We start from the raw sequence: 26508 nt of genomic DNA, 5'->3' as shown, positions 1-26508 counted from the left end.
TGCTTGAAAGATGACGAGGGCGGCTGACGCTGCTGGGTCAAGCGAGCCGACGCCGCACCTCGCAAATGAAAATAGAGAATCTGAAGTCGAGTCCGGGTCGAATCGAATGCGCAGCTAAGGTCGAAGCAGGATGATCAGTGCGATGTTGTGTGCTTGTCTTGCCGGGAGTGTAGGCACGTGTGGTGTCGCTTCCTGCGCGACTGACCTCACCACCTGGCGAAAGCGTCGTAGCTTGCAGTGTGGAACGGGCGGCCAAGTGAGATGCTATGGGGCGGTGCCGAAGACGGTGATGGCGGGGGTGGTGATGATGATGATGATGAAGGTCGGAAGTCGAAACCAAAAGGATTGAAAAGTGTCATTCTGAGCCAACCGAGTTCCACTTTTCTCACGCTGCAAAAGCGCAGTTTCTCACCCACTTCTGCAGTGAGGAGCGGGTGTGTGTGTCTGCGTCTGCGTATGTGTGTGTGACTTTAGAAAACCGACTTCCGATTCGATCACGCGCCTCCACTCGTTGGAAAGCGCTGAGCAACTAGCAAAAGTCGCTCGCACCTCCGCTGAAATTAAGCTGCTTTTTCGGTTAGAAATTCGAAGGGTTAATTGTGGACCCAAAAGAATCAGGCGGCTTGAAGCTGAGTATCGAGAAGCTGACCGATACAGACAGCTAACTGAGTCAGATTCTTTGTTTGACTCTTTTGGCAAGGCGCACAGTCCACCGACGTGGTATGAACTGAACCCTGTTTGACAGTAGGCACGCTTTCACCACATTCTTTCCATGTTCTAGCAAGCCATCATTGCGCTCTCGACGACGACGATAATCCTACGCTTCAAAGCAAGACCACATCGCAGCTGACGGGAGGAAGGAGAGACGCCCATCATGTCGCTGGCAGACGCTCTCCTGCATCGAGCTCAGGCGAACGGTTCTGCTGCCACGCTCGGAGCGCCTTCCACTCTCGCCGGCGTCGGCAACGGTGGTCTGGCCGCCTTTCTAGCCAAGAACAGGTGCTCCCACAGCAACTCTGATAGCACCAAGAATGGCGTACGTGTTCCCATCCAGATCGCCTCTCTTCATCCACATAAGACGTTGCCACCCGTCAATTATGCTTCGCAGGCAACCACACAGCTTATTCGATCCGTCCGCTCGCTGCTGGCCTCCCGCCCTCAAAGCTCCAACGCGGCTGCTTCTCGCCCTCCGCTGCAGCAGCTGTACAGCATCACTGAGACCCTCGTAACCCACTCTTCGCCCGAAGCGTTGGACGATCTTTACGACGCCATCAAGATCGAGATCGAACGGGCCGCAGGCAACAACGCCTCGGCGCTCCACAGCGCCGGCTCAGCCAACGAGTCGCTACACAGCAAGATCACCTGGCTGACGCTTCTCAAATCCATCTGGTCCGACTGGTGCGAGAATTTGGCCCTCGTTCGAGACGTTTTGCTGCCCTTGGACCGTACTCTGCTTCCCACCGGGCCCTCGGCTGCCCCTTCCAACCTAACTTCCGGCCTCGAAGCCAACGTTTCCGACAAGCGGCCATTGCCCATATGGGAACTGGGCCTCGACATCTTTGGCCACCGCGTGTTGAAGGATCTCACGCTGGCCAGCATGATACTCAGCCGAATTGTCGCTGCCCTCGATGGCGAGCGCACCGAATCCATCTCTTACCGAGACTTGCACATTTCCATCGCCGAAATGTTCCGCCAGCTCAAGGCCGAAGAAACACTAGATGATGCGATCGCAAGCGCCACCACTGCCTTTTACCAAGCAGAATCAGCGTCGTCAATTGAAAACCTGTCTCCGATTGACTACGTTGAGTATGCGGATTGTCGCATCAATGAAGAGCAGCACCGCAGCGAATGGGCCCTGCTAACCGAGAAAGGACGTAACGACAATGTGGCCGCGACACGCAGCCAGCTCGTGACAGAGCATGCCGACAAGATCCTCGCAGGACTGCCCGACCTCGTCACATCCAAGCAGCTCCACGGGCTCGCCAAAGTCTATCAACTAATCAAGAGCATTGGTCGACTCGCCGACTTACGCAAGGGGTTCACTGAGTACATCAAGGCGCACGGTGCCTCCATCGTCCATGACCGCTCGAGGGACGACGATATGATCGAAAGGCTACTTGAGTTCAAGTCCGACATCGACGCCATCGTCTCGTCTGGCTTCCAGCGCGACGGCGATTTCGTCAATGCCCAAAAAGACAGCTTCGAGGTGTTTGTCAATAAGCGCGAAAACAAACCGGCCGAGCTCATCGCCAAGTTCCTCGACGCCAAGCTGCGCAGCGGAAACAAGACGATGACCGACCAAGAGCTCGAGCATACCCTCGACGAGGCGCTCATCCTCTTCCGCTATACGCATGCCAAGGATATGTTTGAAGAATTTTACAAGCGTCACTTTGCCAAGCGCTTGCTTCTCAACCGTTCCGCCTCTTGGGACGCCGAGCGCAGCATGCTGCTCAAGCTCAAGGAAGAGTGTGGGCCCGAGTTCACCGCCAAGCTCGAGACCATGATCAAGGACGTCGACGTCTCGAAAGATCTCATGGACGAGTACGACCGATTTGCAGCAAAGCAGCGCAAGGACGAGGAGGCGGCCCGGGACAATTTCGATCTGAGCGTCAGCGTGCTCACTCAAGCGCACTGGCCCACCTATCCCAACGTTGACGTGATTCTTGCGCCCGAGCTTGCTGCCGCCGCCGAGCGCTTCGAGGCGTTCTACCAAAAGCGCAACAGTGGACGTCGCCTGCACTGGCAGCATTCGCTCGGCACGCTGTCGATCACGACGCAGTTCGGCAAGGCGGGCGTCAAGGAGCTCCACGTGAGCACTTTCCAGGCCATCGTGCTCATGCTGTTCAACACGCTCGAACCGGGTCAGAAGCTCAGCTTTGTCGACATCCGCACGCAGACCGGTCTCGACGATCAGGAGCTCAAGCGCACTCTGCAGAGTCTCGCATGCGGGCAGATCCCTACGCGTGTGCTTCGCAAGCTTCCGCAGGGCAAGGAAGTCAACGACAGCGACGAATTTGTCTTCAACGACAATTTCAAAAACGAACGCCACCGGATCCGCATCAACCAGATCCAGATGAAGGAGACGGCTGAAGAGCAAAAGACGACCGAGCAGCGCGTGTTTCTCGATCGAGAGCTCATCCTGCAGGCGGCGGCGGTGCGTGTGCTCAAGGCCAAGAAGACCATCAAGCATTCCGAGCTCATCACCGAGGTGGTGGACCAGATCAAGAGCCGCTTCACCATCGATGTCGCCGAGATCAAGAAGGTTTTTGAGATTCTCATCGAGAAAGAGTACATGGAGCGCGTTGAAGGCGAGCGAGGCACCTACCGCTATCTTGCCTGAGGCGGCCGAGCTCACTTTGTAACTTTCCAAATCAAAGTACTCGCAGCCAGCAGCAAGGCGTGGTTTGTTTGTTTTGCCTAAAATGACTGACTGTAAGGGTCCGAGGGGATCGGTATCGGTCCTCCAAACGCTGCAGATCTAGCGGTCGTCTATCAGGCTGAGCTCAACCAACGATCTTCGCAGCGATCGGGATCGCGCACATGTCGATGTTCGAATCGGCTTGCAAAGTGCCGATGAAGATCGACGAGAAGGAGGGGGAGACGGCGATGACTGCCGACTGTCATCGTTGTTATTCAGCGAAATAACAGGCACAAGTGAAGAAGCAAAAACTGTGCTGCAAGCAGCTTGGCGGGAAGAGTTGCGGTGAGCAGCACAATTACACGGGAGGAAATAGACACCAAATGTGGGAGGAAAGAGAAACCAAATGTGGGACAGAGGGAGTGAATTGGGTTCGCCGCATCGTGCATACATGATCGTCTTCTGCAGAACTCGAGCTGACAGAACTCTGCTTCTCGAGTAAAATCAGGCACAAAATCGAGCATCTAAATTAAAATTCTTATAAATAACTACAAAATCATACGTGCAAGCAGCAAAGCAAAGGCCGTCGCGGACCAAAATAGCTTTGCTAAGCGAGGCTGTCTGGATCGCCCCGAAAACGACGAGGGGTCGAAAGTGAGCTGATTTATACCTTGGTCTTGCTTCTCGTCTCGAATGCTGTCTCCTCCGCAACGCACGGGCAGGCTGAGAGCATCTGTGTCTAGGAACTGCCCTCGCAAAGAGCTTGAAGACGACGGAGGCATTGAAGAAGGTGCGACATGGACAGGATTGCTTGTTGTCGTAGGGGCGGTTGGCGTTACTGTTTTGACCAAGCAGAGGTAGACAGACATGGATGAAAGCGGCACAAAGGTACAGTAACTCCTTTAAGGCCACTGGAACAGCAATATTACAGCCGCAACAGGCTGTGTTGGGCTCTTTGCGGAGCGAACCCACAATCCGGTACTTGTCTCTCTGTCTAAGTGTGTTTTGAATCTTCAAGCGTCGCACACTGTTAACCCAGCTGGCGGCGAATGGTTCCACAAAAACGCATTTTCACCTCTTAGCTCCGTTGGCGTACGTTTCGTCCTCTTCCCAAAAGGTGCTTTTGCATGATTCAACGGCTTTTGACGAAAGCAACATTCTTTCTCTCCCCCCCTTCGCGGAGCAATAACTCTGACTAGTCTGACGCGCCTCGCCCCCTCCTGTACAGCACGCGCTTCGGAGCCCGAATTGATTGGAGCCCTTTGACTGTCCGGTCTGTCTTTCAGCTGCCCTTGCCATCCCAGCCTGTTTTTCGAAGTTGGCTACTCTTGCCTGATTGCTTGCATTTTTGTAAATCCTTTCGGAGCTGAACGTCCTCGTTGTTCGAGGAGAATTGGCTCGAGGAGAACACGCTATGAAGGCCTTTCTTGCTTGGCGAGAGAGCCGAGATGGCTCGCGAGCCGCTCGCTTGCAGATCCCATCTTTGACTTGTCCCTCCGCCAGGTGTTGACCTGTGTTCCCATGGCCCTTGCAATTGTGCAGGCACCTTGAGACATGACCTGATCTGTCGCTACCTCTCTCCCGCTCTCACAGGCGCAAGCGACGGCACCACGCCATCGTCATATCGTAGTTCGTCTGGTCCGTGCTCAGCCTTCCTCCAGCCCGGCTGTTTTGAGCTGTGGCTTTGGTTTGTGGAAATGGTTTCCGCTTCGAAATAGAGGCTCCGCCAGCACAGCAAGCATGCAGCAGTGCTGGAAATTTGCCTTGCACTATTTGATTTGGCGCGCCCAATTCGACAGCACGGCCAAAGAGTCGCCAAGCGTCATGCCAGGTCTCGGTGCAAGGTGGCATTGAGCACCTCCGGGGTCACGGGTTGGGCTACAGGGTTGCCACGGTGAGACAGGTCAGAAAGACATTCTCAGGCATGTCGGACACTCGCGGCACCATCTGCTGCTGCCTCGAGACGACGGGGACGGCACGACGGGACAGGCAACGTGGACAGGCAAAGCTCGACCGTTTCTGGGGCTTCCCGGAGCTCGCTTAATCATCCCCAGGCAAGAAATGAATCCCGGTCTCCGCTAGGCTGCCGGCATCTGATTTTCTGCGCAAAGACAGTCGGCTGGCCTGTCTCCATCCGTCGCTGAAACTCAGGTGATGTTTTGACATCCTGCAACTCCAAGACGTGCAGCCGCATCGACACCTTACGCTTTGCGGAGTGCCCTTGCACCCTGGACGGCGATCGTCACTCCTTGTTTTCAGAACTCAGCTGATCGACACCACAGTCCATCCAACGAGTCCTTTTCCGCCTGCTACAACCATTCCTACGGAACCCTTTTTCGTCTCTTTCTGCCCCCTAAGCTCGAACCATTGGGGTACTCGGCACTGGATAGCCTTTCTTCTCGCTTTGCGACACGACGACTCCCCAGGGCTTTGATATTACCTCTCGTCATCACACCTCTTTTCCATCTCGTCGCTGCTGCTCGGTCCGAGTGAGACCGTCGACACTCGACTTTCGATGGCGAGCCAAGTTCCTTGTCCTTTCCAAGAAGCTGACTTGGCAAGTTCGGCTAAGCACAGCCTTTTCGAAAGTCCGACCATGACTCTTTTGTTTGCGTGATCATCTCCTCTGTCCATGCTCGGAGTCCCTCTCGCAAAGTACTTTCTATGTCTCTCTCATCAGCATCATTTCCCAGATCTGCAGCAGCCGAACAGATGATTGTTCTTTCTACGTTGACAAAGTTTGACAGACTGAACAACCCTCTTTTTCTTCATGTTCCGCGGATTTGTGACCAAGCCCTCTCCCTCGATGGATGTCTCTAGTGAGACACATTAGAGGAAGGCAAGACGTGCTCTCATCGATGTAGCTGGGCAGAACTATCGGATGTACATGTTGCAGAAGCCAAATGGCTGGATGCGGTGCCGTTTTCGCAACAAAGCGCCTATTTGCAGTCCCGCTCGCTGGAATTGACGGTGGCGCTACCAGCATGGGAACGTCTGTCGAGCCGCAATCGAGTCGCCGTGAGATGTTTCTGCAACCTTTCTTTCGTCGCTCGCTTCTGAACCCGTCGGATCGGTCCATTGCGTGTGTCTAAGCCAAGCCCAAGCTCCGAAGCACCACCGCCACGGAGTTGTTGTTTTGGCTGTGCAACGCCGCAATACTCACATCGACGATGGTTTCGAGCCCTCATCTTCTGTCATACGTTTTCCGAACGCTGGAAGAGGAGGGGGACCTATCTCATCTGGGTTCGAGTGAGAGGATGAGTGCCGGACTGGTGGACAAGTGAAGGGCGATGTAGGGGCTGACGAATGGACAGACCGGCAACTGAGCCTTGCATGAAGCTAAGGGAACAGTGTCATGTGTTTTGAGAGGAGAAACATCCACGAGACCAGCCTGACGGAAGCCTCTCCCCGTTCGAAGCGAGGGAGCTCACTCTACCTGTCTGACCTGTCTGTCCCATTGTCTAGTGGAGCCATACCCCACTCTTCTTGCCATGCCCCTAGCAGAATCTTAGTGGCAACATCAACCACCCCTTCAGCTTGGCCTCGAAAGCTACATAAAGGACCCCTTTCGGACTCCTATCCATCATTGGCACCTATCTCCATCCATCTCTCACTCACCTTCCACACAATCCCTGTACCACCCTCCTCCAAAACCTTCCTTCACAATGCTTACCAAGTACGCTGTCCTCGCCGCCACCGCCGCCGCCGCTGTTGCCGCCGCTCCTGCCCAGAAGCGTGCCGCCGCTGGCCAGGCTGACATTGACGTCGTCATCCTCAACTACGCCCTCACCCTGGAGCACCTCGAGAACGCTTTCTACCGTGACACCCTTGCCACCTACGACGCCGATGCCTTCCGCTCTGCCGGTTACCCTGACTGGGTTCGCCAGCGCTTCACCGAGATCGGTGGCCACGAGAAGGCTCACGTCGACTTCCTCACCAAGGCTCTCGGTGACCAGGCCACCAAGGAGTGCACCTACGACTTCGGTATCACCGACGTCAAGACCTTCATCGCCACCGCCGCTCTCCTTGAGGGTATCGGTGAGAGCGCCTACCTCGGCGCTGCCCAGAACATCACCAACCCCAGCACGCTTACTGCGGCTGGCTCTATCCTGACCGTCGAGTCGAGGCACGCTGGATGGGTTGCTTCGTCGGTGCAAAACGGCGATGGTTTCGCCCGTGACAACAGCACGCCTCTCAACTTCAACCAGACCTACTCGCTCGCCGCACCCCTGATCAAGTCGTGCCCGGACACCAACCCTGCCCTCCCCGTCAAGGCCTTCCCCGCTGCCAAGATCAGCGGCGACGTCTGCGGCGGCAAGACCGTGACCATCTCTGGTGACGGTGTGCAGCCCGGTCAGTACGCTGCCTTCCTCGCTGGCCTCGGAGTGTACTACGCCCAGATCGGCGACGGCAACAGCGTCACCGTGCCCCAGGACGTCGGATACGGCCGCATCTACGCGGTTGTGTCCAAGGTCAACAACTCGATCGCTGACGACAACGTCGTCGCCGGCCCCGCTGTCATTGACATCCCTCTGTCCGCCAGCCAGGCCCAGGACCTCTACGCTAACAAGCAGTAAACTTTGCGTGTCTAAAACGTCAAGAAAGTGATACCTCTTCCACCTTGCTCCCCCCCCAACGCAGTCTTTTAATCTTGTTTCCCCCTCAGCCCCACTTCGTACTTCATTCACAAAGAATCCTCGAGGTAGAGCACCACCGGTCACACTTTTGACCCGAGGTAGCCTCCTCGCTGCTGTTCTCTATTATGTCGTTCCTTAATCGAACAATTTTCTTTTGCCATGTCATCACCATGCGTAGTCTCTGCTGTCGTTATGAGAAAGATGAGAGGCAGTGGTCTCTTATGAGGGAGAACAGAAGAGGGAGAGCTCTAAGCTACAATGTGCGATCACTGCCGAGCCTGACGACGGACAGGTCGAGCTTTCGTCGATCATCGTCATAGTGTGGTACCACGACCTTGCGATTCCACCAACAGCGACCGGAAAGGCCTGTGGTACCGAGCTAGGACTCTCAGAAGCGAGCAACAGACTTGGGCTGCACTGTGCGCGGCAACCCCGCCCATCCCGTCACCCCCTCTTTCGCAGCCTGCAAGCAGCCTGCAAGTAGCCTGCAAGGGGGTGAGGGGATCAGCGTGGTTGCAGCAGCCCAAGTCCCTTGCTGGTCAGCGGGGCACGCGAGCAAAGACCAAGTTTGCACATTGACTGCAAAGTGAAAATGGTCTGAATTGTAAGATTGCAAGGGGTGCTTGGCTTAACGTGCCCATTGGTCAAGGTGAGAAGGACGTTTGATGCAAAGGGGTGGTTCACAGCAGCTCGAATCCGAGCTTCTAATGACAGTGCAAGCGTGGGCAAAAGATCAAGTCGGCTTAAAGCGCGGTGTTGCTGATAGGAGCAACACCTAAGATGGTGAAGGAGGCATAGGTTGCAGTGACCAACAGGGCTGTTGTCATTTGAATTTGTCCAACAGAAGCGCATGTAATCTAAAGTTAGCGACAAGATCCTCGAGATGGATTCAAACGGCAAGACAGCACAATTGGTGGAGAGGACGTACCGAGGAAGCTGAGCCCACTGAAGATGGCGCCAAAAGCACGCTTACTGGGAGTACCAGAGTAGTAGCCGATAGCGTAAGGGATGCGCGAGATGACCCAGGTGGCCGAGACGATGGCAGTGAGCTTGGGGAAGAAGAGACCGTTGAAGAGGGTGAGGAATGCAAAGCTAGTGAGGTCCTCGAGGGTGTTTTGGTGGACACGCTGGGCGCAGCTGTAGACAGACAATAACAGAAAGGTCTCAGGTCAGTCTGGAGCAGGGAGCGTGAAACGTGCACGCGAGTAGGGACGGACTTACTTGAAGAGGTGAGCCTCGCGGTTCTTCTCAGCGACCGCCTTGTCGGCGTAGAGATACGGGTATGGGACCTGAGCAGCCTTGCGTGCGCTGCCTACCTTGACACGCATGAGGAAGGTGACCCAGATGGCCGAGACGACGCACGAAACGACATAGCCGTAGCCGACGGGCAGGAAGAGACCCTGGACCGTGCTGGCCTTGGGAGCGAGGAAGTGGTAGAAGGCCGGGATGGAGGCGGTGAGTGCGGGGAGGGCGATGCTTTTCGACATGGCTGTGGATTTGCGCGCGCGAGGTGATGATGTTCAGGATGCGAGGCGGTGGCACAAGTGATGAGTTGATAGAGGATGGCGTTTCTTGGTCGGAGAGGAGATGGGATCGTGTGGGAACTGGCAATCACGAGGCCTCAGTGCGTGAGTGCGTGTGGAGACCTGTCAGAAGAATTCAAAGCCCGTGGAGGCAAGCCGGCGTCCACAGTAGCTCGCTTGTTGATGTCATTGAGCGGCACCCCATGCCCGATACATAAAAGTGGCAGCCGATGCAGAGAAGGTTCCAAACACGTGTGCCATGCCAAACGGAACGACAAATTTGGCACGAGTTGACCCGTGCAAAAGCACTGACTGACTTGCATCAATGACAACTCACAATTCCACTCTCACCGCAAAGACTCACACCTCGGTATGCAGACAGTGCTTGAGATTCAACTGTGCTTCTTGAGCGTAGGTACATACGATGAGCGGTATTTTTCGTCGTTGTTCGAAGACTTGGCGGGGTGCGTCTGAGCGGCAGCAGTAGCTGGCTCTCTTTGTGCGGGTCTCTGCGCTACATGTTCGTTAGCTAGCGATCAGTGGTTGAATACATATTCAGTATCTTGAACAGCCGCTAGCAGAGATTCGGCGTCCAGCAATAGACATACCTTGGCGCTGAATGGCGCAGGTGTCCTCAGGCGGGAACTGGATCTGCAATTCGAACATGGACTGCTCGGCAAAGCTCTGAATCGTACGGAAGAAGCTGAACGCGTTTTCGTTGACAGTGTCGATGACGGGGCTGAAGTTTTCGTGAGTGGTGCTGGGTCGAAGCCCACCCTTCCAGTAGGGCGCAAAGCCTGGCTGTGACATTGTTCTTTGAGGCTAGGGCTTGGGCTAGAATGTCGATTGAAACAGGGTGCAAGATGTTTCAGAAACGAGGTGTCGAGCTCATGAGCAAGTCCTGCGCGGGGGATCGTAACGCCTACATGGCGACGAAGGACCGGGTTTATATATGTGCCTCTTCACGAGCTGTGCTGAATGGGGCCATATGTCCAGCAGAACGACAAAGAAGCACATCAGCTAGGCTAGTCTGGCATCGTGTGGGGTTGCCCCAGTGAAGCCGACTTGACAGGAGAAGCCGAACGGCATCCGAAGATGATAAGGTGCAAGCTCGATCATGAGACTCGGGTTTAAGCGAGCACGTCAGATAAAACAGGAAAGAACGCTGGTGTTGGTGTCATGCGCCGAATCACGAGCTGCATTGCTCTGCGTTCAAGCCGATGGTGTGCCGCATCGCGCCATCCAGGAAGATCGGGTATCGGGGATTCACTGCTCCGATTGCGCGCACAACGTTGGACCGTCAAGGCAGTCAACCTATGCCCCCAACCTTGTTCCTCTTAGACTCTTGTGTCAAGCTCGTGGTGTACAAGGAGATAGCCTAACAAGTTCCTGACCGGCAGCGAGCCCAGTCCATTTCCTTCTCGGTCACTTGACTTGCATGTAAAGGCTCGATCTGGACAAACTTAATTCGTCGTGCTGCTTCCTGGCAGCATGGCGCAGCGTTTCGATCCGGTCATACGCATCCGAAGACGCCTATTGGTCCTCTACTTTGCTGGTTCGCGGTTTCAGAGACGGGAGCAGCACTATACCCCTGTGGCGCCTGCAGTGCACCTAGTTGTCGTGCGATGCTGCGAACGCTGCCAATGCTGCGATGTGGTGGACCCTGCATCAAAACGGGAAAATTCCAAGCCTGGTCGTCGTGGGCAACTCTTGCCCACGCTCCTTGCACACGACTGTTGTGCTGTGCGGTGCTGCGCGTACGAAGTTGCATCCCCGCATGAACCTGTCCCACATGGAGCGAATCTTTCACCTTCCGACCAACACCAACGTTTTGATCATGCGCAGGACCCCTGCCCTTCTCTTTCTACCACCCGCATCTCCTTATCTCTCTCGCACCATCGTCCCACGACCACGACCACCTCTCCCCTCTCTTTTCGACTAGATCACGATCTACCGTATGCCGCGACCGTATGACTCCATCTTGCGCCGCGTCCCGACCACTACCTAGACATTCTCTGCCTACGTAGCACTGCGTTACCGGCCAACGATCCGTTCTCACCATCCCGATCCTTTCAACAAAGCTCGGTTCGGTATACTCCCATTTCGTTAGTCGGTTCACATCGCGAATCGGAACGGCCCTCGTCCAACTAGTACTAAGGCAGAAAGACTCTTTATATCAGTTTGTGTCGGTCCCTCTAGCCAAGGCTCTCCGGCGTTGGTAGGTTTTCAGGCATGGTTTGCTTCCGAGGATCACTCGCCCCTTCACCCACAGTGCGCAGGGTCCGCGCCATCTGCACCACCCTCTCGCTCTACCTCGAAGCCTTTCTCTGCCACCTACACACACTCTTCTACTTTTTCCTCTTCCACACCTACGTGCCAGCCTCGCGCGCCTGGTGGGACTCGTCCAAGGGCTCAGCCGTCGTCATCTACGCCCCACACAATGACGCTGTAGCCAGGTACGTTGCGCTTCGACTTTCATCCGGCTCGCCCTCCAGCTTTGCGCTCAAAGATGTCGGCCCCACCAAGCGCAACCCTCGCGCACCGTATACGTGCTTTGTGCTTCATGCGGATCCGGATCAGTTCTCCATCACGGTAGCCCAGTGGGCTGCGAAGAAGGCGAGAATGGAAAAGGCGCTGCTCAAGCAGAGGAATGCAGGCAGGTCTTCGGCTTCTTCCAATTCCAGCGCGCCTTCGTCGCCCACATCGTCGGCGCATGTGATCGATGCTGAATCAACCCGGGACGGCAGCGAGCACGGATCTTCGTATCCCTCTTCGCCCGCTGCGAATCACTCGAACATGCATGCACGACGCCACGACGGAGGCGATGAAACACCGAGGCCTAGCAAGCAGCGATCCAGACCGCCGCCCATCCGCATCGGCGGCCGATTCAGACGCAGATCGCGCAGCTGGTCCAGCTGGGCCACGCCTGACCTGTTCGGCTACGGCGTCGACATGCTCAAAGGCTGGATGCCCGGAAGGAGCGGTCCCAAGACTACACCCTCGGGGACCATCATTCCGATCATGGCTGATGTCCAGACGGCTGACGGGCTGGCCATGGTCAATTCGACCATCTCGGCGTATTGCTCTTCGCACGACCTCCTGCTCAGCGGCATCGTCCTCATTCCTTCTGTCTTGTGTCCACGCAATGTGCCACTGACCAGGAGTGCGGCTGCAATGGCTGCGGGCAGTGATGTGCCCAAGACGCCTGGCAGCGCGTACAGCGATGTGGACCCGTTCACGCTGCACAACCGCGAAGTGTGGGGGGAGCTGCGCGGGTTGTCGTCCTCCGTCGGTCGATCTGCGCCCGGATCGGCAAGTGGCGCGCACGCCAGCGGACCGCGCGATCCATTCGGCCTCGCCCCGCCGTTCCGGGAGACATCGGCGGGGCTGGAAGCATCGATGGAGTCGTCATCGTCGTCGCAGTTTAATGCACATGCTTCGCCGCCGCTCTCGCCCTCGAGTGTACGCATCGTTCGCACGCAGGACGACGAGCAGGCCGCGCTGCACAGTGCACTCGCGACCGACGTCGTGCAGTCCAAGGCTCTGATCAACGTGCTGTTTCCGGCGCTCAAACGCGACAAGGGTCGAGTCTTGGGTCTTGTTCCGTGTGGGCACGGCCCGGATCTGCCGCAGGATCCGGATACACTCTCGCTCCAGTCGATGCCTGTGCGGGGCACTTCAAGCGGCAAGTCGCGTGATCGCTCGCTCTCGTCCGCCTCGTCTTCCGCCCCCGCCGCCCCGGAAACTTCGCGTCAAGCAGGCGATACACCGGCTCTCCGCACCTGGCCTAGCCCCGTTGTCAACACGGTCCGCGAAGCGCTGCGTACGCAGTATCGTGAGCTGCAGCTAGAATACCGGCGACGCGGCGGCAGCGCGCGTCAGGTGCACGTGTCGATGATCGAGACGAATGCGCTCATCAAGCTTCCGCAGACGCGCTTGAAGAAGGTGGTCAAGTGGAACGAGTCGGTGCGCTACTTTGCGCACCACGGGCATAAGCGACGCTGGTGGCGAGTGCAGGATTGGGTCAGTCTGGCCTGGGTGTTGGACCGGCTGCCGTTCGTGGGGCGGGTTGGGAGGCTCAGCGACTGCGGAGATGAGGATAGGAAGAGGGATGCGGGCAGGTTCGAGGTCTACATCCCGCAAGAATTGAGGCCATTCTTGAGGGGCTGGGCGCGGCCGTTTGCTGATGTCGCCGGTAGTGCAGGTGGAAGTGGTGCAAGTGTGGGGGAGGATCGAATGGAAGAGTCGCCATCGCCGCTGGTGGTGCGCGGGCTCAGGCGGCTCGTACGGGTGTTCAGGTGGATGGAGCTATGTTCGGTCCCCTGGGACGACTTGGCCGAGCATGTCGCTGCGGTGAGCTACCCGATCGCTCTCGGTTCCTCGTGCCCGCCCACGCCAGGGCCATCGCAGTCGCTCCTCCACCCCTACACTGTCTCGTCGAATCACGCCTCCGCCTCGAGCCGCACATCGTCGAGCGCCTCGCGCGCCTACCCGAAACCCCCGCTGCTCTTCGCCCCCACCTCCGCGGAACCCCACGACGACGACGACGACCACGACACCCCGGACTTCCCCTTCTCCACCGCCAGCTCCGGTCCGGCATACACCCTGCTCAACGTCAACCCCTCCTCCTCTTGCTCCTCCTCCTCCGCCGTCCCAAACTCGGCGCACCACGACGCGGTACGTGTGCCGAGAACCTACCCGCGCGAATTGACGCACCAGGACCCAACCCCGCTCTTCGAAGCCCTCCGCTGCGCACTCACCAGCTACCACCCCCGACCGGTCTACTACCCCGCCCTGTCCGCATGGGCCTCGAGCTTCGTCCACTCGATCGCGCCCTGGATCCAGTCGGATCTCAAGACGCTGCTGAGCCGCTTCCTGCTCGATTACGCCGTGCAAGACGCGCGCCGTGCTCAGCATGTCGTGTAGAGACAGACGACGGTGAGCGTGCAAGGCGATAGTAAGCTTGCACTTTCAGAAGGAACAGGTGCACACACACAGATGCTCGAGCCAACAGCCATCCTTGAAAACCCAATTTTTGCACGAGAGAGAAACAACAGTGAGAGAGCGGTGCGGTGAACAGACACAACGAGAAACAAACCGAGAGCAGGCTGCATGCGGCAGGCAGATGCAAAGCATCCAATCTAGCTTCACGGCGCACGTACGAGATCAGAGGTTGTCGAGGTCCGAGTCGTCCTCCTCGTCCTCTTGAGCGGGGGCAGCCTGCTTCTTGACGCCGTTACCGTTCGCTTTGGGCTTGACCTCCTCCTCGTCATCTTCGTCATCCGAATCCTCCTCGGACTCGGAATCGGCCTGGTCGAGCCACTCCAGGAAAGGAGCAGCCGCACGACGAACCTTCTTGGAGGTGTCCTTGTCGACGTACTTTTTGCTGACGTGCGTGCCCCAGTTCTTGACAAACTCCTCGTCGAGCACATCGATCTGGTACAGAGACATAAGGATCTTGGGCACGCCGTTGGGGACGAGCGAAGGGTACTGAACACCCGCGAGACGCTCGAATCCACCGAGCATGGCTTTCTGGTGCTTCTCAGAGTCGCCAACCATCTTGACGAGCACAGCGCCGTACCTTTCGATCTCCTTGGCCACGTCCTCGGTGAAGAGGGCCTGGGCGAGCACTTGGACGGCCTTGTGCTTCTTTTCAATACCGAGCTCCTGCGCCTTTTTGTAGACTTCGGCAGGGGTGCACTCGCGACCCTCTTCGCCGCCCTTGCGGTTGGCCTGGAGCCATTGGCCGTACTGGCTGTAAGGGCTGTCCTCGTCTTCGTCCTCGTCGTCCTCGCCGAGTACGAGCGAAGACTTGACGCTGCCTTCGAGCGCCTTGACACGCGCGGCGACGGCGGCTTCCGAAGTGTCGACGGACCAGTCGTCGTCGACGTTGCCACGCTGTTCGGCGGTGGGGATCTCGGCAGCCTCGGCCTTGATGCGCTTGGTGAGCTCGTCGTCGGATCCAGCATCGCCAGCGTCCTGGCCGGCGGATTTTCCGGCTCCCTTGGCTCCCTTGACACGCTTGGGCGGCGGGTGCTTGACGATGAAAGTGGTGAGCTTGTGCTTCATGTCGACGCCGGTGCGCTTACCGCATGCCTTGCAATTGCGGAGGATGTCGCCGTCCTTGAGGATCTTGAGATCGGTCTCGGGGTTCTTGCAGTCGCCGCAGAGGACAAACTTGTCGATGAAGGTGTCGAGGAGCTCGCGCAGACGCTCGGCGTCGTGGGCGCCGTTGACGATGTAGCGGTCGTTCTTCTCGTCGAACGAGGTCTGGGCGCCGAGCTCGCAGCCAAAGAACTTGGTCGGGTAGGTGGGAGGACGGCTGAGGGAACGAGCGATGTCCGACATGTTGGGGATGACAGTCTTGATGCCATTGCCCTTGCCCTCGATTTTGGTCTGGAGGAGAGGCATGCGGTATCGGTAGAACTTGTCGTCGACATCGCGACGAATGTTGACCACAGACATGATGGCGGTGGAACTCGGGGTTGGGGGTTCTAGACAGACGGTCGAGTGTAGGAGCGAGTAGATGTATCAAGTACAGCTACAATGCAAAACCGAATAGGGCGGTTTTTGTCTGCGGGCAAAGGGCGAGTTGACAGATGGACGAGTTATGGTGGAGAGCAAGAGAGACATAAAAACTACGTTTCTGATCGGTCGGGGCCCAAAGTAGATGGCGACAAGGTCGAACGAGTAGAGTAATAGGGTTGCAGTCGGTTGCACAGAAAAGGATTTCTGGACTCGAGTTGGAGCAGAGAAGCGAGGCAGCTTGAGACGTGTTTGCAGTTCGATTTGTAGGAGGTAGCAGCTCGGTGCGTTGTGCTACAGTTGCTGGTGTGTGTGTACGAGATGATGGAAGAGGTGATGTGGGGTGAACAAGGTCGACAGCGGTGGTGGTGATGACGAGAAGAGTCCCACCAGAAACTCTTGGGCAAAAAGCCAAAGTCGCCTCGCCTTGACACTGCGGAGGAAAAAGGCGCCTTTTTTCTTCCTCGTCGACTCAGCCGATGTCGTTCTCGCCTGCAGTTCGGCTGGCTGAGAGTTAACAAAGAAGAACGAATAAAAAACGGTGTAAAAAGAGATTTGCCGCGCCCTTCTCGCTTTCGGTCTGTCGATCTCACACAGAACTTTATAATTTGTTATAGTAAATTGTCCGAGGGTTGGGGGTCTCGACGTCGTCGGCGGGTCTGCAAAGCAAGGTCTCAACGCCTTTTTAGTCTTGGACCGTCGAAACGCGGCGCCTTGCATCAGTGTCTCATTGCTGTCTGCTGCCAGCTGGTCATCCACGACACTGTTTGAGCAGAGTGGCGCCCAAGGCCTGCAATGACCAATGACCACACCAGAACAACCAAGCAGACGAGCTCGCGGTGAAGCTTGATCTCACCACGGACAACGTCGCTCCTTGTTCTCCACAACGAGAAAGAAAGAGGATGAGCAGCCAGTCTGACCGGAGCTTTGTATCGGTGAGCAGCCGATGACACTCACGAAACCAGCCAGCAGCCGAATGGATTTCTGGCAATTTCTCTGTGTCGCGCGCCTCCTGCCAAATAGTGTGAATGCAGGCAGGTAGGTCAAACTAACGTTAAGCGTGCTTAGCTCAAACACTCAGCTCATGCAGGTGAGACCGCGAGGGGCAGCGGGAGCCAAGATGCAACGGCACGCACTAGACCCGGTTGAAAATCGCCCCGGACTGCCGTCTGGAGTGCGAGCGAGCCAAATCACACGCAGCAAGCGCACGCAGCAGCTCGCAAACCCCGCACCGCCGCCGCCACTTTCAAACCCTATTGCCTCTCTGATTCACATCCTCATCTGCATTCACATCCTCCTCCCCAACTACAACTACAACTGCAACCTCCAGCCCAGCCCTCAACCCACGCCACGACCATCACCACCGCCTTCACCTTATACCAGCATCATCCGAACCACGACTAACTGTATCGACACCATCATTGCCTTATCTATCACCCTGTCGTCACCCCGCTACATAGACCTTTGGACGGTGCACCCTTCCCTTCCTGCCCTGCCATGAACCCAAGCATCTCGATTCCTGACCGTCTCCCGGTCTTGCCACTCCCATATCCGCTCGTGCTGCATCCCAACCTCCTCCTCTCCATCAACATCTCCTATGCACACTCGCTCAGCCTGCTCAAGGCCGCCCTACAGTACTCGGCGCTCAAGGATGGCGTCGAGTCCAACAACGATGCCTCTTCTCGTCAATTGGGCCGCTCGCGTCTCGACTCGAACAAGCCCATCATCATCGCTTGTGTTCCCACCATGATCGCTCCTAAGGGCACTGCCTCGGCCGACAAGCCAGCATCCCGTGCCACCAACCCAGCGTTGCCCACCGACTCCAATCCGCGCAACATCACCACCTCCGAAGACAACAACACTCGCATGCGCATCAACGACCTCTACGACTGGGGTTGCGCCGCCCGCCTGATGCGCTTGATTCGCAACCCTCAGACTCAGACATGCACCCTTCTCGTCTCAGGTCTCACGCGTGTCCGCGTCGACCGATGGCTCTCTATCCGTGCTCCGCTCACCGCCACCACCATCGACCCCAAGAGCAACCTTGCCATTCCCGACGTGCCCATCCCGCTTGCCACTGTCACTGCCTTTGTCGATGAAGAGGCTTGGCCCACATTCCCCGAGGCTTCTCCCGGCGATATCGACCTCGTCGTCCGCCTCAAGAAGGCTTCTGCAGAATTGATTGAAGCCATTGCACAGCTCAATCCTCCCACAGATGGATCAACTCACACTCCCTCTCCCATCGTTGCGCCCGCACTGCCTCTTCTGCCTGCCAACCTGCTCAAGAAGCTTCGCGGCTTCATGCAAGACTGTCGCGAGTCGCAAGCTGCCCTCCTCGCCGACATTGTCGTCGGTACTCTCGGTGGCGCCTGCGAGTGGTCCGATCGTGTCGCCATCCTCGGCGATTGGGACCAGCGGGAGCGAGTTCGTCATTCTGTCGATCTCATCCAGAATGGTGTCAAGCGCGTCAAGCTGGCACGCGAGCTTCTCACCACCCTCGCTTCTCCGCTCAACCCTACCAACAAGGAAAACGTCATCCGCTCTCAACTCGAGGCCTTGCTCAATCAGCTCGCCGCGCTCAATCAGGGCGTTGCTGCACGCATCTCGGCCATCACCTCCAACACGGGCGACAAGGACGACGGCAAGTCGGGCGGTGGCATCATCATTCGCGCTCCTCCTTCCCGCAACAACACCAACAACGACAACGGAAACGGTACCATCATTTCCGGTCCTCTAGGTGGACGTCGAGGCGGCAAACCTAGTATCAAGGGTATGCCCGCTGGCGGTCTCCCCGCATCCAACGGAGGCGATGACGACGAGGATGAAGTGGCCGAGCTGGCCAAGAAGCTCGAACAGGCACGTCTCAGCCCAGAAGCGCGCAAAGCTTGCGACAAGGAGCTCAAGCGCCTCTCGCGGATCCCACAGCAGAGCGTTGAGCGAGGCGTCGTCATCACCTACCTCGAAATCATGGCCGAGCTGCCATGGGAGAAGATCAGTGCCGACGTTGAGCCCACGCGGTATCCCGACGACAAAGCTCTCGTTTTGCACGAAAGGAGCACCGCCGCCGCCTCTGCTGAGCCTGAGCAAGAGGGTATCGTCGACCGCGCTCGACGCATCCTCGATGCGGATCACTACGGTCTCGAAAAGGTCAAGAAGCGTCTCATCGAGTACCTGGCGGTGCTCGAACTCAAGACCAACCAAGCGCGCGAACGTTTCGAAGCCGAGGAGGCCGCCGAGCGCAGGACAAGCGAGGAACGACACAAAGCCACCCCCTCTGCATCCACCGACGAGGCGGCTGCTGCTGGCGGCGACGACGACGACGCTGCTCTGTCGGGCAATTACGAAGAAGGGGAGGATCTCGTCGCGAGGGAACAGGGTATCTCCAAAGAAGAGATCGAAGAGGAAAAGCGTCGTCGTCGCAACGAAAAGCTGCGCGTTGGCGACAAGGGCCCCATCCTGCTGCTCGTCGGTCCACCAGGGACAGGTAAGACGTCCATCGCCAAGTCGCTCGCCTCGGCCCTTCAACGTCCTTTCACTCGGCTTTCGCTCGGTGGTGTGCGAGACGAGGCCGAAATCCGCGGTCATCGGCGCACCTACGTCGGAGCCATGCCCGGCTCCATCGTGTCGTCTCTACGCAAAGTGGGTGTTTCGGATCCCGTGGTCCTGCTCGACGAGGTGGACAAATTGGGAAGCGGCAACGGCTTGCACGGTGACCCCATGGCGGCCATGCTCGAAGTGCTCGATCCGGAGCAGAACCACACGTTCAGCGACCACTACATCAATGTGCCCATCGACCTCAGCCGCGTGCTGTTCATCGCGACTGCCAACTCGCTCGACACCATCTCGCCGCCTCTGCTCGACCGTACTGAGGTGATTCATATCTCGGGATACACGCACGATGAAAAGACGGCCATCGCTCGCCAGTACCTGCTGCCCAAGCAGATCAAGGCGCAGGGTCTCACGCCAGACCAGCTGGTTATCTCGGATGAAGTGCTGCTCAAGGTCGCCATGGGCTACACGCGCGAGGCGGGTGTTCGAACGCTGGAGCGTGAGATTGGTGCGCTAGCACGCGCCAAAGCTGTAGAGTACTCGCAGTCCAAGAAGGGCACACTTCAAGATGAGCAGGGCAACGCCAAGGAGTACGACCCGGTCATTCGCGAGGCGGACTTGGAGAAGTACCTTGGACCCGATACGTACGAGCCCGAGGTGGCCGAGGCCAACGCGCGTCCTGGCGTGTCGACGGGCTTGGCGTACCAAGGCTCCGGCTCTGGCGGTATCCTGCACATCGAGTCGCTGCTGCTTCCGCCGGGCAGTGGCTACCTCAAGCTGACCGGCTCGCTGGGCGATGTCATCCGCGAGTCGGCCGAGTTAGCCCTGTCGTGGGTCAAAGGCAATGCTTTCCAGCTGGGCATTGTGCATACGCGCGATTCCGAGTTCCCCAAGAACGACATCCACTTGCACTTGCCCTCCGGCTCTATCCCCAAGGACGGGCCCTCTGCCGGTGTCGCCATGACGTGTGCGCTGGTGAGTCTGTTCACCAAGACGGCCATCTCGCCTTACCTGGCCATGACGGGCGAGGTGACGCTGCGCGGCGTGGTGATGCCTGTGGGTGGCATTCGCGAGAAGCTAACCGGTGCATCACGGGCGGGGATCCGCAAGGTGTTGCTGCCGCACCGCAACCGCAAGGACGTCGAGGCGGATCTGCCTCAGAAGGTGCGCGACCAGCTGGAGATCAAGTATGTCAAGACCGTATGGGAGGCCATGGAGGCGGCGTTCGGAAACAAGCTGTTTGAGAACGCAGCGCTCGCTCTCGAGGCGAACGGATACGGCCACGAGCACGAGGGCATTCGTGAGGGTCGTCGTCTGATGCACGAGATGGAAGATTCTCGTTTGTAGTGCTGCTCCTCTAGTTTTTCTCGTCTTTTGTTTTCTAATTTGTATCACTTGCTCCTGGTTCTACTTCTCTTGATTCTCTTGTATCGTCTCGCCGTGGAATTTCAAGCTAATACGTATAGCCTAGAGGAAGCCAGCGTCGAGGGTTAAAACACGATGGCGTGAGGAGCAAAGGCCGGAACGAACCTGCCGAGCATTAGCAGCGTGCAGAATTTAACAAGTGATTAAATTTGAAATGCATAAGCGGCGGACAATCCTGCTCGCTCCCGTCCTAGACGCAGTGCGGACTGCCACTCTTATGCCCGCTCCGAGACGACACGGCTGCAGATCAAACAGTGTGGAGTTGGGGCGCGAGATTCGAACGTGCTTGCCGAGGTAGTACGCAAGGGCGGGAGAGATGAGACCTCGACTTCAAAAGAGAGAGAGAGAGAGAGAGAGAGGAGAGAGAGAGGGATGGAGAGAGTGGGACGATTACCTCAGAGAGTCGTCGCGAACGAGGCAGCGAGGCAGCAGCATCAATTCAGCTCTAAATTCGGCCTGGCCAATGCCGGCAATCATCTGCCTAGCCTCCTGATCGCGACTTCCGCGGGGGTGCGCAGCCGAGATCGCCTCGACAGCAGGGTAGTCGCTCGCTAGGTGTTGCTGCTACGTCAGTGACACCGTCGCTTAGTTGGATTAAGATCGTTGACCCAGGCAACGGATATAGCTTGGCAAGAGCCTCCTTCGCTCAGACGGTGCCTGCAGAATGCAGTGGTGATCGCAAGTACTCCATTGTCAATGGTCACCCTCCACAAGCTGCAGATGGTGCTCGGGCCTCTTCTCGTATCGACAAACATTGGCGGGGGAAGCGCGGTGTCCGGCTTTCAACAGTGAACGATTTCGGGGTTGACCAGCCCGGAAGCGTGCTCAATGCCGTAGGCTGCCGTCGTGGACGGGCTAAAATATACCAAGAGATGACGAGTGGACGGCCCAGAGTCGAGAGGTCAGAGCTGCGAAAAGGGAGAGATGCGACAGCAGCGACCACGGTCGGCAGTAGACGGACGACGGCTGGTTGACTGGCTGTGCTGAATGTTCATAGAAGGGGGGAGATAGAGAGTCCGCGAGCTAAGCTAAAAAGCGACGCTCAGTTCCGCGTCGTGGCAAGCGAGAGAAATTGCCCGACGCGACACTCGTCCTCTCCCACACATCTTACTGCCCTTGTGCTGCCTTGAAATTTCTTTGTAATTTTACTGTCCACAAACGAATGCTTGCTCAGCCGGAATCTTGACAATTCGGCTGCGTCGAAGGTCGAGCTTATTGTTATTCGCGACGGCCGTCTGTAAAGTGGGCGGGCAGTAAAAGCCGTGCGACGTGACGGATTGTAGCCAGACAGGAATCTTGACTCCCTTTTTCTCCGTCTGTTAGTTTCCGAGCAGCTTCGGCTGGCTGGTGTGATTCGCTCAGACAACGATAATCCTTCGCCACCGACTCCGTTTTGCTCGGTCACCCTCACCTTCATCATCACCCCTTCCCGTAACCTCTACCCTTGCCATCTCGCAGGGCATCTTTTCGTCGAAAACAACATCATCATCATCACCATCGGCACCGCCGCCGCCACCACCGCCACCACCACCACCAACGTTTCCTTATTTCATCGCACCGCCTGTTCTAATTTAAAGCATTCCAGGATATCCACGCTTTCCACCAACTCCACGACGTCAGCATCCAGCCTTCTCACCGGCCAATTGCCATCCGCCACCCTTTCGACCCCACCTCCTCAACCACAGATCGAGTCCGGTTTCGCTACCCTTATCTCCATCGCATCAGTTACCAACGCCAACGCGATCCCCACCGTCTTTGTCACCCGTCTTTGACGGTTGAACTCACACTGCAACAGCATTCGACCTGATACCGCCCTCTGAACACAAGGGTCTGCAGTCTTCATATCCCATCCTTTTCCCTTGCAGTACTCGACTCTGATCTTTCATCTCACGCAGTTCAGCTACGCGTCATCATCCATCCGCTTCGTGATCCATCGTTCAGCTTCACTTCCAGCCGCTCAGAGCCCCGGATATCACCGGAGGCGACCTTGTTGAATCTGCGAGGCATTGAGCTCCAATCACCTCATCACGCCTAGCTCAACAGACAGGCGCTCCCGCCCATCATCATGTCGAATCCGTACCAGCAGCAACAGGCCATGGCTTCGGGCAGCAATTCGCCTCTTGCCATTCCTCCCGTCCCAATCAAACGAGGACGTGGTCGACCTCCAAAGAACCGCGATCCCAATGCTCCCACTCCGGTCAAATCCACCGTACCACCTCCACCCAAGCCCACACCGCAGCCTCGCACTTCGCACATCACCTCACCACGTCTTCGAGCAGCTCAAATTACAAGTGGGTATTCCGCAACAGGCTCTCCCTTCCAGCCTCCTCCGCCCACCGGCTATCCTTCGCATAGTCTAGGTCCAGGCATCCCGGAGCAGCAAAATGTCTTCTATCAGCCCATGACAGGCGGTCCACACTCATCTCCTCTCGCCGGCTCCAGCAATGTGCCATCCTTCCCACCGATACCGACCTTCCAGCGCCAGCAGGAATTGCAACAGCAGCAGAGTCAGCAGAATATCCGCGAGGCCCAGCAAGCAAGGGCGTCCAGTGCGCGCAGAGACAGCGCGGAGGCGTCCGCTGTGCCAACATCGCCGGCGTCTTCGTCTGCCACCCATCCTACCCCGGCTACAGCATCGACGGCACATCTCGAAGGCACCATCATGACCGCTGCCGGAGGCTCTATCGGTGCCGGTCTCGGCCAGGCCGTGGGCAACGCTGGTGCATCCTCTGCAAGCCGCACACGGCGCAAGACTGACGCCAACGAGCCGGAGCTCAAGCTGCCCGAACCTCACGACGCCGGTTGGATGACCGAGCCTGCCGATGCGATTCAAGCTCAGCGTGCCTACTCCGCCATCATCGATTGCATTCGTAACTACGTCGATGCAAGTGGGCGAAGACTCGCCGAGTCCTTCGAGACGTGTCCTGATCCGGAGCTTGATCCCGAGTTCTACGAAAAGGTCGAAAAGCCTACCTCGCTCTCCGCCATCTCGCAACGCATTCAAGAGGGCGAGTACCCGAAGGCGTCCGATTTCGAGATGGACATGCTGCAGCTGTTTGAGAACGCACGCAGATTGCATTCCATCGGCACCACACTCTACGGTGATGCTGTAGTGCTGCAACGCCTCTACCACGAGATCACCAAAGCCAAGCCAACTCGAAACGAGCCCATCACCGCCGAGGCAGTCGTGGCAGCAGCAGCTCAAGCAGACGCAAGTCGCCACTTTTCGTCCATCCCCTACGGCCCGCTCTATGCCAGCGCAGGCTCCAACGGCGATCTCACCACGCGCATCAGCAGCAAGTCCAAGACGTACTACGAGCATCTCAACCTCAAGGGCAAGGCGTTCCGCGTGGGCGACTGGATTCACCTCATCAACCCGTCCGACCCCACCAAGCCCATCGTCGCGCAGATTTTCAAGGTCCTTCGTCGCGAAGACGACGATCCCGACCAGGGCTGGGTCACCGTCTGCTGGTACTACCGACCTGAGCAGACTTTCCACCCAGCGTCGAAAAAGTTCTTCAAGGACGAGGTGGTCAAAACTGGCTATTTCGCCGATCACCACATCGAGGACATTCTTGAAAAGATCATGGTCATGTTCTACACCAAGTACATCCGCGGACGGCCCAAGCCCGAATATTGGGATCCACGCAGCCCGCTCTACGTCACCGAGTCGCGGTATAACGAACAGCAGCGCGTCTTCCACAAGATCAAGAGCTGGGCGAGCTGTGTACCCGAGGAAATTCGCAAGGTCGAGACGCCGATGAACTACTTTGAAAAGGCCATCGCCCCACCGCCCAAGGAGGAGTCGCCCTTCCTTCGTGGCGTAGCTGGACCCGGTGCGTTGCGGGACGAAGATACAGCCAACGGCGAACTGACCGAATTCCCCGACCTGTTCAGAGATGCTCCGGACGAATTACGGCCGAAAAAGAAAGGGCGAGGATCGGACGCCGTCGCTGCCGGCGAAGCCGCAAATGAAGCATTTACACGTCTGGCTTCGCTCGTTGCGGCAAGCATCACTCCCGACCAGTACTTTCGCTTGCAACAGTTGCTCTCTACACCCCAAGCGGCTTCGATCGACATGTCGCAGCTCAGCCATGAACTCGGAGGGGTCGATGCCAATCTGCTTTCGGAACTTCGCAACGCGGCTCTTGCGGCTGGTGTAGCCTCGGCGGGGCTCGACAAGGTTGTCTCCTCTGATCTTACAAGCCAGCAAGCACAGGCGTCTGCTGCTGCTGCCCAGACACAGCCACCTACGGTGGGCATCGTGGATCTGGTGCGCTCGCAACGCGGTGAGGGCTTCTTTGCTGCACTTCCGCAAGAGACCCGCGACCTGTTTGCGGATCAGCCCGGTGGGCAAGTCAACTGGTATGCCGCTGCACCACTGGATTTGCCGCTGCAACACGACCTACACAAGAACGGATTCTACGCGCCTCAGCACGCGCACCTGCGCAATCACACGCTCGACTACCTCTATCACCAGGCTAGCACGGGCGGCGAGGGCGATATGACCTCGGATCCGCAGGCGCGCAGTGGCGGTCGTTTCGGACCTTCACAGCCGCTGCAGCCTAGCGCTTCGGCGAACGGCGGCTCGACTCCACGCACCATGGTGACGAGCTCTTCGCCGTATGTGGCGCAAGCTGCTGGGATGTACGATTTCCTGGCGCCCAGCGCCCGCAACTCGCCTCTGATGCGTGCGGGCTACGGAGGAGCGACTGGCAGCGTCGGCGTCGGTGCAGGTGGGTCCGGCATCCCGGTGGCCAGCAGCAACGGCAGCACGGACGAAGCACTCACTCCCGTCATGAACCAGAATCAGGGCTGGTACGGCGGAAACGAATGGGGTGAAGATCCGCAGAAGACGGCCGAAGCATTGGCCGAATTTTCCAGCCACTATGGCGGCGAGGGTAGTCAACTGAATCTTTCTCACTACCTCGCGTAAAGCTTGCACGAACCACAACTACTTGCATTCATAGACGCTGCTCTCCTCTCTTTACTGAAGGTAGCAAGCCGATTCCGGTCTCGGCCCGCACCTCACTCGCACGATCGGTCCTGCAGCAGCTTCGGTTTGGATTCCTGTACTTGCTTTCGATGCTCTTTTGGCTTCCTGTTAAATGTCGTGACTTGCGTCCGCACATCTGCATCTCTGCCAATTGTATTGTACTTGTGCTGCGTTGCTTTTGATGGCGAGGGTGTGACGTTCCGTGAGCCACAATGAACAGGGACTATTTCTTTGTGCTCGGTAGCAGTTGCTTACATAATTCAACAATACGTCGAGCTCGGTGCATCCAGGTCGATCACTGAACTGCGACAGGCTGGTGAAGAAGATTTTTGGAAATTGCTGGACGTCTTCATTCTGAGGCAGCAGAGAGGCGCTGAGGGAGAAAGAGGGCACGGCGATCGTCAGGCAGAGTGAGACTGTTGACCGGACTGGACCTGGACTGGACTCAGCGGTCAAAGAATTGCGCAAAGGCCATCTTTTTCACCTTCTTCCTTC

At 57.4% G+C, this 26508-nt stretch overlaps 8 protein-coding genes across 8 annotated transcripts; 5 read left to right on the top strand and 3 right to left on the bottom strand.

Moving 5' to 3' along the window:
• Positions 1-874: 874 nt before the first annotated feature.
• Positions 875-3340, top strand: EX895_002926 (uncharacterized protein; the record flags this gene model as incomplete). The annotated part of the gene is made up of 1 exon (XM_029883524.1): positions 875-3340. The coding sequence occupies one exon, from the start codon at positions 875-877 to the stop codon at positions 3338-3340; it is 2466 nt and encodes an 821-aa protein (XP_029740201.1).
• Positions 3341-7023: 3683 nt separating this feature from the next.
• EX895_002925 (uncharacterized protein) lies at positions 7024-7935 on the top strand (the record flags this gene model as incomplete). The annotated part of the gene is made up of 1 exon (XM_029883523.1): positions 7024-7935. The coding sequence occupies one exon, from the start codon at positions 7024-7026 to the stop codon at positions 7933-7935; it is 912 nt and encodes a 303-aa protein (XP_029740200.1).
• Positions 7936-8738: 803 nt separating this feature from the next.
• Positions 8739-9482, bottom strand: EX895_002924 (uncharacterized protein; the record flags this gene model as incomplete). The annotated part of the gene is made up of 3 exons (XM_029883522.1): positions 8739-8812; positions 8924-9132; positions 9217-9482. The coding sequence occupies 3 exons, from the start codon at positions 9480-9482 to the stop codon at positions 8739-8741; spliced, it is 549 nt and encodes a 182-aa protein (XP_029740199.1).
• A 428-nt stretch (positions 9483-9910) lies between these two features.
• EX895_002923 (uncharacterized protein) lies at positions 9911-10328 on the bottom strand (the record flags this gene model as incomplete). Its single annotated transcript, XM_029883521.1, has 2 exons — positions 9911-10047; positions 10127-10328. 2 exons carry the CDS (start codon positions 10326-10328, stop codon positions 9911-9913), a joined length of 339 nt encoding a protein of 112 aa, XP_029740198.1.
• Positions 10329-11750: 1422 nt separating this feature from the next.
• EX895_002922 (uncharacterized protein) lies at positions 11751-14444 on the top strand (the record flags this gene model as incomplete). Its single annotated transcript, XM_029883520.1, has 1 exon — positions 11751-14444. One exon carries the CDS (start codon positions 11751-11753, stop codon positions 14442-14444), a length of 2694 nt encoding a protein of 897 aa, XP_029740197.1.
• Positions 14445-14684: 240 nt separating this feature from the next.
• EX895_002921 (uncharacterized protein) lies at positions 14685-15983 on the bottom strand (the record flags this gene model as incomplete). Its single annotated transcript, XM_029883519.1, has 1 exon — positions 14685-15983. One exon carries the CDS (start codon positions 15981-15983, stop codon positions 14685-14687), a length of 1299 nt encoding a protein of 432 aa, XP_029740196.1.
• Positions 15984-17540: 1557 nt separating this feature from the next.
• EX895_002920 (uncharacterized protein) lies at positions 17541-20939 on the top strand (the record flags this gene model as incomplete). Its single annotated transcript, XM_029883518.1, has 1 exon — positions 17541-20939. The coding sequence occupies one exon, from the start codon at positions 17541-17543 to the stop codon at positions 20937-20939; it is 3399 nt and encodes a 1132-aa protein (XP_029740195.1).
• Positions 20940-23082: 2143 nt separating this feature from the next.
• Positions 23083-25953, top strand: EX895_002919 (uncharacterized protein; the record flags this gene model as incomplete). Its single annotated transcript, XM_029883517.1, has 1 exon — positions 23083-25953. One exon carries the CDS (start codon positions 23083-23085, stop codon positions 25951-25953), a length of 2871 nt encoding a protein of 956 aa, XP_029740194.1.
• Positions 25954-26508: the final 555 nt, after the last annotated feature.

The sequence above is a fragment of the Sporisorium graminicola genome, chromosome SGRAM_18, assembly GCF_005498985.1.
Source record: "Sporisorium graminicola strain CBS 10092 chromosome SGRAM_18, whole genome shotgun sequence".
In the NCBI taxonomy this organism is placed as follows: Eukaryota; Fungi; Basidiomycota; class Ustilaginomycetes; order Ustilaginales; family Ustilaginaceae; genus Sporisorium; species Sporisorium graminicola.
Note: the sequence above shows the minus strand (reverse complement) of the source record. Positions and strands in the feature narration are given on the sequence as shown.